The sequence below is a fragment of the Oncorhynchus mykiss genome, chromosome 5 (assembly GCF_013265735.2).
Source record: "Oncorhynchus mykiss isolate Arlee chromosome 5, USDA_OmykA_1.1, whole genome shotgun sequence".
NCBI classification, from domain to species: domain Eukaryota; kingdom Metazoa; phylum Chordata; class Actinopteri; order Salmoniformes; family Salmonidae; genus Oncorhynchus; species Oncorhynchus mykiss.
The window spans coordinates 69,282,448-69,294,461 of NC_048569.1; the positions used below are offsets into that span (position 1 = coordinate 69,282,448).

The window sequence follows — 12,014 nt, forward strand, 5'->3', positions numbered from 1 at the left end:
TTTTTTTGACTGGTACTGTATATCGTGAGTACACACAAGCCCAGATATATTACAAAAACAGGATAGCACACACATTTAAGAGTATTGCGAGACAAAACTGCTCAAAGTAGTTACACTGTCATGAGAAAGTGTAAGTAAATTACTTTCACAGAGTCAACCAAAGAGATTGTACTGTAAGTTCCAACACTCAATGAGACATAATGTATACATATCAGGCCTCAGGAGAGACTGAAATTAACAGTGAGAATCAAAACACCTACTTTTCCTCGCTAGCACTTACCTAAGTAAAATAATGTGTGTTTATCTACAGTGAGGCAAAAAAGTATTTAGTCAGCCACCAATTGTGCAAGTTTTCCCACTTAAAAAGATGAAAGGCCTGTAATTTTCATCATAGGTACACTTCAACTATGACAGACAAAATGAGAAAAAAAAATCCATAAAATCACATCTACAAACAAGCAAGATTTCTGGCTCTCACAGACCTGTAACTTCTTCTTTAAGAGGCTCCTCTGTCCTCCACTCGTTACCTGTATTAATGGCAGCTGTTTGAACGTGTTATCAGTATAAAAGACACCCGTCCACAACCTCAAACAGTCACACTCCAAACTCCACTATGGCCAAGACCAAAGAGCTGTCAAAGGACACCAGAAACAAAATTGTAGACCTGCACCAGGCTGGGAAGACTGAATCTGCAATAGGTAAGCAGCTTGGTTTGAAGAAATCAACTGTGGGAGCAATTATTAGGAAATGGAAGACATACAAGACCACTGATAATCTCCCTCGATCTGGGGCTCCACGCAAGATCTCACCCCGTGGGGTCAAAATCATCACAAGAACGGTGAGCAAAAATCCCAGAACCACACGGGGGGACCTAGTGAGTGACCTGCAGAGAGCTGGGACCAAAGTAACAAAGCCTACCATCAGTAACACACTACGCCGCCAGGGACTCAAATCCTGCAGTGCCAGACGTGTCCCCCTGCTTAAGCCAGTACATGTCCAGGCCCTTTTGAAGTTTGCTAGAGAGCATTTGGATGATCCAGAAGAAGATTGGGAGAATGCCATATGGTCAGATGAAACCAAAATATAACTTTTTGGTAAAAACTCAACTCGTCATGTTTGGAGGACAAAGTGAAGTACTGTGAGGCATAGGGGTGGAAACATCATGCTTTGGGGCTGTTTTTCTGCAAAGGGCGACTGATCCGTGTAAAGGAAAGAATGAATGGGGACATGTATCGTGAGATTTTGAGTGAAAACCTCCTTCCATCAGCAAGGGCATTGAAGATGAAACGTGGCTGGGTCTTTCAGCATGACAATGATCCCAAACACACCGCCTGGGCAACGAAGGAGTGGCTTCGTAAGAAGCATTTCAAGGTCCTGGAGCGGCCTAACCAGTCTCCAGATCTCAACCCCATAGAAAATCTTTGGAGGGAGTTGAAAGTCCGTGTTGCCCAGCAACAGCCCCAAAACATCACTGCTCTAGAGGAGATCTGCATGGAGGAATGGGCCTAAATACCAGCAACAGTGTGTGAAAACCTTGTGAAGACTTACAGAAAACGTTTGACCTCTGTCATTGCCAACAAAGGGTATTTAACAAAGTATTGAGATACATTTTAGTTATTGACCAAATACTTATTTTCCACCATAATTTGCAAATAAATTCATAAAAAATCCTACAATGTGATTTTCTGGAGAAAAAAAATTCTCATTTTGTCTGTCATTGAAAATTACAGGCATCTCTCATCTTTTTAAGTGGGAGAACTTGCACAATTGGTGGCTGACTAAATACTTTTTTGCCCCACTGTATGTATCATGCACAGCGCATAGGGTAATATGATATTATTAAATTACAAATAACAATTACAATTTTCTACAAATGATATGTTTCAGTCTCGGCCAATGTTTTAGTTATGCTTGCAGTGTGTGGTTGTCTTAGAGGACAGGCAGATGAGAAATATTCTCATGGTAGACAGTCATGTGTACAAAACAGAATGCCAATAATCCAGTACAGACAGATAAACAGTAAACTAATGCAGGGGTCTAAAGACAATATAAGCAATGGGGCCATCTTTCCATTCTTACCATCAAGAGCAGAAGGTCCTAAATTCTTGTTCTCCTCCGCAAGCATCACCTCTTCTGCAAAGCAGACCCAACAATGAAGTCTGATTCATACAGTATGAAAGTAAATATCAAGGACATTTCTGAGGTAACCTTTTAAAAGCATGACATGTATTGGGTCTATAGTGTAATACAGACAGTGGTTTCAGTACCTGCTCTGTCGATCCAGGCTCGGTAGCCATTGAGTTCCCGCTCAATTTGCTGTTGCCTCCGGAGCTTCATGAATGCCCTGCGGTTTTCTACCCGCTCCCTCTCCTTGGCAAACTCCCTGCAAGCCAAACACAACAGAAGATAATGACTGTTCTGGGACCTGCTGTTCAGCGCTTATTCTTCTCTGCATCATTCAGACACCATGGGAGAGAAGTATTGTGGAGGGGGGAGACTCTAACCTTGTCTCCTTCCCATGCAGTTAATTAGAGCATATTGTGCGTTCACCTTTTGAAAAAAAAAACATGAACTTGTACAGACGGTAACAGAGTGTATAAAATACATGTCAGCCACCCCGGCACAATGTGGCGGTGCCACAGTGCTGCTGTAATGTTAAGTTGGACTCACCCTGAAAGAACTCCCAAAACCAGGTTCAGCACGAAGAAGGAGCCGATGATTATCAGAGGGATGAAGTACATGCAGTTCCACGTGGGGCCTAAGGCATCGTTGGTCTGTAGAGATAAAAAACAAACAGCAGACAATAACCAGGAGCTATTGAATCCAGGAGAAAGCACTGTATTGTTGTACTACATGCCAACACAAAAAATGGAGCCCCACATTGTTGTTCTGCACCTGAGACCCATGATTATAAATCATGTTTTGACATCATCATCAATGCATGATTTGTGCAAAGTACAGTCCTGTCTCAAGACAGGATTGAGCCCAATATGGACATGCATGTCTCTGGCTCTGTTCCATCCTACAGTCCTACAGTTTATTCATCCATTAGTGAGAGTGGGATGCCATGAGAGAGGAACCAGAGGGAATCCTCCTGAAGTGTTGAGGCAGTGCAGAGCTGCAGACGGAGCCGTAAACAGTCTGGGCTCCAGATACCTTCCACACACACAAAAATGTATGATATCGGCACAAATACCACAAAGTCATGGTACCAATATTATATTTTTGTGTGAACCATGTTCAAATCATCTATGACTTTGTTGATCTTCACAATCAAGTTTAGATATTTTTGGATGATTTGGACATGATGTGTGAAAAATGCTAACATCGATGCTAGGACCTGGTTGGGATTGGTGCCACAAATGTTTAAACATTAGCATTTGGAAACAGTCCCAGGGAAATAAGACCAAAGCATGGCATGGATTAAGCTTGTCCATAGACTGCTTACAGGTTAAGGAAACCAATGTGTAATTTGGTAATTTGGATGAGCTATCCCTTAATTATCTAAAAGGTGGTGTTACCACGATCCCAAGCAATTGTTAACAAGTAAACATGGCTATGACTAGCTCCTGACTAAAGCCAGTGTAAAGCGTACTGGCTTGCGTTCCATTGACCTGCTGTGCACTGTCTGCATGCTGTTGCACCTTGGGTATCTGTGCTTTATCAGACAGCAGCATTCAGAGTCAGAGAGTGGTAGTCTTTAACAAGCTATTAGGCTGTACCCCAAATCCTCAGTTTCACAGTTATACAGAGCTCTCAATAACTTAATGAAGGGGCCTATTCTGTTCTCTACGTCCATGTGACAATGCCCTTTGTCCACGATTCACAAACGGTTTTCACTGTATAAACGGTTTTCACTGTATAAATGGTTTTCACTGTATAAATGGTTTTCACTGTATAAATGGTTTTCACTGTATAAATGGTTTTCACTGTATAAATGGTTTTCACTGTATAAATGGTTTTCACTGTATAAATGGTTTTCACTGTATAAATGGTTTTCACTGTATTAACGGTTTTCACTGTATAAACGGTTTTCACTGAATGTGGACTTTGGGGAACATAATGGATATGTATGAAACTGAAAACCAATTTGATCTGCGTTAAATAAAACAGAAGGATATAGTGTGCAGCAGGGAGGATGAGGCAGCAACTGCCTGCTGGTGTCTCAATCCTAGAGAGAACAGAAGTATTGATTAGCTCTGGGCCAACATGAGAGGGGAGGTTGGATCCTGTATGACAGTAAGTGGATTCTGTATCAGAGAATGCAATGAAAACAATAAAGAGCAGCATCTGTACTCAACCTTGTTTTAGCAGACTGCAATGAAGTGGATGGATTGGTTTGTTTGTGAGTGACTTACTGACTGACTAAGAGTCTGTGTAAGTGTACATATGAAGAGTTTCACTCCAAAACACTATATACTGTTTCCACTTTCAGAAATGTTGGTAAATTCGTTTTTATTGTTTAAAGAAATTATGAAAGAGATTGGTGTGTTTTTTCACTATCTTATCAAGGTATGGGGTTGTTCAATGACAGACACACATTTGTTTAATTTAAAATCTATCACATGATGGTTTCATTTCGGAGAGGCAAATAATCATGTTTTTTTGCACTTCACTCTTAGACAAATAAGTAGTACTGCTAGCTTTTACACAGTAGGTTTTACACAGTCAAATGTAACAAATAGCTAAACATTTTATAAAGAAATTTACAATATTATTATTATTATTATTTTAAATAATTCAATACAGTAATATGAGCTCTGTATGTAAAAAAAGAAAGAAAAGTTTGGCATGGGCCCTCAAATCCTAAAAAGGTTATACAACTGTACCACTGAGAGCATATTGACTGGCTGCATCACTGCTTGGTATGACAATAGCACCGCCCTCGATTGCATGGCGCTGCAGAGGGTTGTGCGGACAGCCCAGTACATCACTGGGGCCGAGCTCCCTGCCATCCAGGACCTCTATATCAGGCATTATGAAAAGAAGGCCCAGGAAAATTGTCAAAGACCCCAACCACCCAAGCCATAGACTATTTTCTCTGCTGCCGCACAACAAGAGGTACCGGTGCATCAAATCCAACACCAACAGGCTCTTGAACAGCTTTCATCCCAGAGAAATACGACTGATAAATAGCTAACACTATAACTACATGGACTATCTGAGTGTACCTAGTATCTTTATTGACCTTTTATTTCAATATTTGTCTCTTTGCACACTAACATGGCCCTACACACACACACACACACACACACACACACACACTCCATCATTTGCTCACTCACACATAATATGCAGATACATTTATATTGACTCTACACACCCGCACACCCACTCACATACAACCTGCTGCTACTCTGTTAATCTTATATCCTGTTGCCTAGTCCTCTTACCCCTAAACTGTACATATCCACCTCCATCACTCCAGTATTCCTGCACATGTAAATATGTTATTGGAACTGACTTTGTAAATATTTTATGTATATAGTATGCTTACTTACGTAATTACTTTATTGTGTATTTCATATTTCCTATTCTTACTTTTCATGTGTTTTTTCTAGTAATACATTGTTATTGATTATTGCATTGTTGGGTTTTGAGTTCTCAAGAAAGGCATTTCACTGTACTTGAAAACATTTACATTTGACATTTTTGTCATTCAGCAGATGCTCATCCAGGGCGACTTAATGTAAGTACATTCATCTTAAGATAGCTAGGTGAGACAACCACATATCAGAGTCAAATATTTTGGATAAGAACATTTCATTCCAGTTAAACGATGGACATATAGCGTTTTGCAGAAAAACACATTTTCATACATAAATCTCTAATTACAAATCGAAGAAAGCAGTAATATTTTACACACACATGAAGGAACCCATAAGCAATCATGATGAAAAAAAATACATCTGAAAAATTGGTGGATGTAGCGTTTTGGAAATAAACTCTTCATGTGCACATGTGTGTTTGACTGAGTGTGTGTGTGTACGTGCATGCAGTGTTTGCATTCCTGTAGAAAGGAATATAAAACAGCAAACAGTATTAGAGACTATCTTGTCTGCTAGCCCTTTTAACCACCAGAGGAGACTCTCATTCTCTACCCTCCACTGTCTCTCTTCATTCCTTAATAAATTACATTCACCATGATGTCAGTCAACATAATATAATCACAGCAGAAAATCATCTGCTTCCATCAATTTAAATAAAGAGCCGTGAAAGCAGTGAGCAGAAAGTATGGCCTGGCATCTATGCTCTGTGGGTAGGCCTATCATACACTGTGCTACACTGGTAGTCAAGCAGTGAAAATGACATCTTTAATCAAAATCAATTCAATGTATTTTCCACTACCTTACGGAAGATGTGTTAGGATAATCTTTCCGTGAATCTCAATCCCAGGGTATCTATGATCTAAACTGTATGATTACCCTGGTGAGGACAGTGGTTTTCAGAGGTTGTGGAGCATATGGCAAGCATGTTATCCAGAGTAAAGCCACAGGCATTTTCATTTTCAAATTAGCATTTTGATAAAATGCTGAAATGAGATAAAAGATGATGTTCTTGTGTCCAGGCCCTTTTCACTATATTGATTAATTTTGTCAACACAAAAAGGCAAGAGGGCTTCAACAGTCTTCAATTGGCAACTCATTGATTCTTGCTCTGAAACCAGTGCCATCAATCCATGTCTAGAAAATAAAATAATTAGATACAAGCTGACAAAATGCTATTGCTATCACGTTCAAAATGTTACACTTGTGGTAGATGCTATCCAACACAGTAGAAGTTTGTCATTTCTAAATAAAGCTATTCATCAGCATACATTGGCACATGCTGATGTTACTAATATCCCTAGGCATGCCATGAAGGAAGTTGTATTGCATTGTATTGCATCACCATCATTAACAACAGAGGGTTCAATAGGCTGCTACTCCACTGTGATATTAGCATGAGAGCGAAATTAATGGGGAAAGAGGAAGAGGCATTAAAGTTGGAATCCTTAATGGTGAAACAGCCACGTTCGTTTGTGATATTATATCAACAATGAAGTTACTGCAAACAACGAACACACGTGTGACAGAAGAGCACAATATGTACTGATTTTTTTTTTTTTACCATGTCGCACCACCAGTGATGACCAGTCATTCAGGGGGGTTTTGAGCCCCACCTGTTTAGCTAAAAACATAATCATATAATTTCCCCCCTGTTTTGGCCTGTTTTGAATGTCACATATCAGTTTGCAAATAATGAAAAAAATATAAAAATCATTAAGTTAATAAGGCTGAATGCAAACATGGTCTCTTTTTTGCTTTCTTGAATAAGGCAGCTCCAAAATGCAGGTGGTTCAGCCTAGCTCAGTGCTTTTTGTGGTGGTGGGGCAGCCAGCGGAGAATATAGAGCGTAGAGGTTTGTGATGTTCTCTTGTTGCACCGTGATTATACTCAGTGTTCTGTTGCTCATGGGGACACTACGTCACCACAACATCTATGAAGTGCATCTTAGAAGTGCCCATCTAAGGCGGCTCAAGGTCATTGGCCACAGATAAAATTACGTTAAATCACGTCATATCTACAGTAGCTTTGATTGGACTTTCAAAATCTTAGCTAGCAAGCTAGCAGTCACAATGAATCAAGTCGACAATCTACTGGAAAATCATTTCAATCCTTGTCATATGAAGAGAAGTAATGAAGAGAAATTATAGATAAAACGTATTGGTGCTCATCGTCCATTGGATATAAACATTACACAACAAGTTTGAAATCGCAAATTCAACAATGAATGGTTTGGAAGACATCAGATTGCATTGCAAAGCAATCACTAGCCTGCTATTCAGTGGAGTGGGTGTGTGGTCCCAAGTCTGGGTTTAAGGGTCCAAGCTTAAAAGGATAAACATTCAACATTGGCCATGCTGTCAATCCAGCATGACCTCTGCTGCGCTCAAAACAACTGGAAACTCGGAACTGCGAAATCTGACTTCTGAGATAAAGACAACTGGGAACTCCGAAAAAAAGAGCTCTGACAGTCATCCAACTCAGAATTGCAAGTCGGGAACTCAGGCCTCTTTCTAGAGCTCTGACCTGAATATCACTGACGTCATCATGATTCAACCTTGTTTTTTTCAGAGTTTATAGAGAATGGCAGACTTTGATGACAAAATTAGCCTACGAAGGACTGCAGTGCCACCTTCCAGTTCAAGTGAGCATAGCACAAGTTAAAGGGGAAAACCTAGTCAGTTGTCCAACTGAATGTATTCAACTGAAATGTGTCCTCTGAATCAGAGAGGTGCGGGGGGCTACCTTAATCGACATCCACATCTTTGGCGCTCAGAAAACAGGGGGTTCTTCGGCGCACCCTGCCTTGCTCAGTGGCAGGACAGCAGATTTTTACCTTGTCAGCTCGGGGATTCAATCCAGCAACCTTTTGGTTACTGGCCCGACGCTCCAACCACTAGGCTACTTGCCGCCTTGAATGCAAAACGGTATTGTATGCTGTTGAACAAATTATGTAATATGCCAGGGAGATATGTTCAGTGCCTTCGGAAATATCCAGACCCCTTGACTTTTTCCACATTTTGTTACGTTACGGCCTTATTCTAAAATGTATTAAATCGTTTTTCCCGTCCTCAATCTACACACAATACCCCATAATGAGAAACAAAAACAGGTTTTTAGACATTTTTGCGAATTAAACCCCCCCCCCCCCCCCCCCCGGAAATACCACATTACATAAGTATTCAGACCCTTTACTCAGTACTTTGTTGAAGCTCTTTTGGCAGCGATTACAGCACCAAGTATGACATTACAAGCTTGGCACACCTACAGTGCCTTGCAAAAGTATTCGGCCCCCTTGAACTTTGCGACCTTTTGCCACATTTCAGGCATCAAACATAAAGATATAAAACTGTATTTTTTTGTGAAGAATCAACAACAAGTGGGACACAATCATGAAGTGGAACGACATTTATTGGATATTTCAAACTTTTTTAACAAATCAAAAACTGAAAAATTGGGCGTGCAAAATTATTCAGCCCCCTTAAGTTAATACTTTGTAGCGCCACCTTTTGCTGCGATTACAGCTGTAAGTTGCTTGGGGTATGTCTCTATCAGTTTTGCACATCGAGAGACTGACATTTTTTCCCATTCCTCCTTGCAAAACAGCTCGAGCTCAGTGAGGTTGGATGGAGAGCATTTGTGAACAGCAGTTTTCAGTTCTTTCCACAGATTCTCGATTGGATTCAGGTCTGGACTTTGACTTGGCCATTCTAACACCTGGATATGTTTATTTTTGAACCATTCCATTGTAGATTTTGCTTTATGTTTTGGATCATTGTCTTGTTGGAAGACAAATCTCCGTCCCAGTCTCAGGTCTTTTGCAGACACCTTCAGGTTTTCTTCCAGAATGGTCCTGTATTTGGCTCCATCCATCTTCCCATCAATTTTAACCATCTTCCCTGTCCCTGCTGAAGAAAAGCAGGACCAAACCATGATGCTGCCACCACCATGTTTGACAGTGGGGATGGTGTGTTCAGCTGTGTTGCTTTTACGCCAAACATAACATTTTGCATTGTTGCCAAAAAGTTCAATTTTGGTTTCATCTGACCAAAGCACCTTCTTCCACATGTTTGGTGTGTCTCCCAGGTGGCTTGTGGCAAACTTTAAACAGCACTTTTTATGGATATCTTTAAGAAATGGCTTTCTTCTTGCCACTCTTCCATAAAGGCCAGATTTGTGCAATATACGACTGATTGTTGTCCTATGGACAGAGTCTCCCACCTCAGCTGTAGATCTCTGCAGTTCATCCAGAGTGATCATGGGCCTCTTGGCTGCATCTCTGATCAATCTTCTCCTTGTATGAGCTGAAAGTTTAGAGGGACGGCCAGGTCTTGGTAGATTTGCAGTGGTCTGATACTCCTTCCATTTCAATATTATCGCTTGCACAGTGCTCCTTGGGATGTTTAAAGTTTGGGAAATCTTTTTGTATCCAAATCCGGCTTTAAGCTTCTTCACAACAGTATCTCGGACCTGCCTGGTGTGTTCCTTGTTCTTCATGATGCTCTCTGCGCTTTTGACGGACCTCTGAGACTATCACAGTGCAGGTGCATTTATACGGAGACTTGATTACACACAGGTGGATTGTATTTATCATCATTAGTCATTTAGGGCAACATTGGATCATTCAGAGATCCTCACTGAACTTCTGGAGAGAGTTTGCTGCACTGAAAGTAAAGGGGCTGAATAAATTTGCACGCCCAATTTTTCAGTTTTTGATTTGTTAAAAAGTTTGAAATATCCAATAAATGTCGTTCCACTTCATGATTGTGTCCCACTTGTTGTTGATTCTTCACAAAAAAATACAGTTTTATATCTTTATGTTTGAAGCCTGAAATGTGGCAAAAGGTCGCAAAGTTCAAGGGGGCCGAATACTTTCGCAAGGCACTGTATATTTGGGTAGTTTCTCCCATTCTTCTCTGCAGATCCTCTCAAGCTCTGTCAGGTGTGTGCTGATCCATATTGACGTGTGTGCCGTTCCAAATCATGTCCAATCAATTGAATTTCCCACATGCACCTGAGCTCAATTTTGAGTCTCATAGCAAATGCTTAAGTAAATAAGGGTTTTGATTTGATAGCTGTTTTTTTAATTTGTAATAAATTTGAAAGAAATTCTGAAAACCTGTTTTTACTTTGTCATTATGGGTTATTGTGTGTCGATTGCTAAAATATTTTAAAAATCAATTTTAAAATTAGGCTGCAATGTAACAAAATGTGGAAAGAGTCAAGGGGTCTGAATACTTTTTGAAGGCACTGTATACTGTAGCTAAGAAAGTAATACTAAGTGTATGTTGTGTGGTAAGCTGTTAGGAGCCAATGTGCCTCACCCTAATAATTTGTTCCCTTTTCCACTCATAATTTTGCTTTTTTACTGTTCTGACTTGATGGTGCACATGTAGCCTATAGCCTGTTTTAGAGAAATGTAATTATAAAATATTGTAAGGGCTTTCGTTGTCTGTTTATATGCACCCTTTATTTATCCTAGGGTTCTGACTTGGTGTACAGGGAGAATACTGTAAGGATGGCCCATGTTCTGAATTCTGTTGTCCATCTCAGTTGACAGTAGAAACCACATTTGTTTAAGCAGGTCAGCCATATCAGCTATGTTTTTTAAAAGGCAATAAATAAACTTTTTCGCTGCCAGACAAGGCTCTGCTGATAGCCAGGTAGAGCAATAGGAAGGTGTTGGGACTGTTGTTGGGACTCTGCTGTTGGGACAGCTTTATGTAGGCCCTAACAGTTTGTGGCCACCGTTCGTCACCATTATAGTGTAATTCATGTACTGTTTATTGTTGTGTTGTGTAGTGTAGTGGCTTTGCTGGCATGCATCAAACATTTTGGGTGGGAGTTTGCCCCACCAAGATTTACAGGCTAAAATCACCACTCCACACAACGCTCCTCAGCTCGGCAACAAAGACAATAACAACGCTTGTGGGGCTGACAGCGGTGCTGTTTCCCCCTACTGCGGATCCCATCTTTAATGATGATAACTGATTCAGCTTGCCAAGGGAGAAGAGCGAACATGATTGAGTTTGCTTGAACTGGGCAGGCAGATGATCAGATTAGGGAATTCCTACACTGTCTTTCTGCACCCCTCCAGAAATAGACGTTGCCTGCCGCAACATAACACCAGCCAGCCAGTCAGGCACTGGTGGTTTGGACATGGGGGACGTTCTAAGAAAACGCTCAGTGACATGATCTTCGTCAGACAGAATGTTATTATTATTATTTTTTTTAACCCTTATTTTACCTGGTAAGATTGTCTGTGAACACATTCTTACTTACAGCAACGACCTGTGGATTCGTTACAGGGAAGAGGAGTGGGGGATGAATGAGCTAATTGGATGCTGGGGATGATTAGGTGGCCATGATGGTATGAGGGCCAAGTTGAGAATTTAGCCAAGACATCAGGGTTAACACCCCTACTCTTACGATTAGTGTCAAGGGATCTTTAGTGACCACAGAGAGTCA

General features: G+C 40.7%; 1 protein-coding gene across 7 annotated transcripts in view; it reads right to left on the bottom strand.

Annotated features, from left to right (window-relative positions):
- The window catches only part of LOC110524442 (voltage-dependent R-type calcium channel subunit alpha-1E), a 111,021-nt gene that overhangs the window by 42,917 nt on the left and 56,090 nt on the right, over positions 1 to 12,014 (bottom strand). For all 7 annotated transcript variants that reach the window (XM_036978235.1, XM_036978237.1, XM_036978234.1 and 4 more), the window contains exons 6-8: positions 2,671 to 2,774; positions 2,268 to 2,383; positions 2,080 to 2,133 (exon numbers count right to left, since the gene is read on the bottom strand). In XM_036978235.1, the coding sequence (XP_036834130.1) occupies positions 2,080 to 2,133; positions 2,268 to 2,383; positions 2,671 to 2,774 (274 nt within the window). The remainder of the gene's footprint in view (positions 1 to 2,079; positions 2,134 to 2,267; positions 2,384 to 2,670; positions 2,775 to 12,014) is intronic.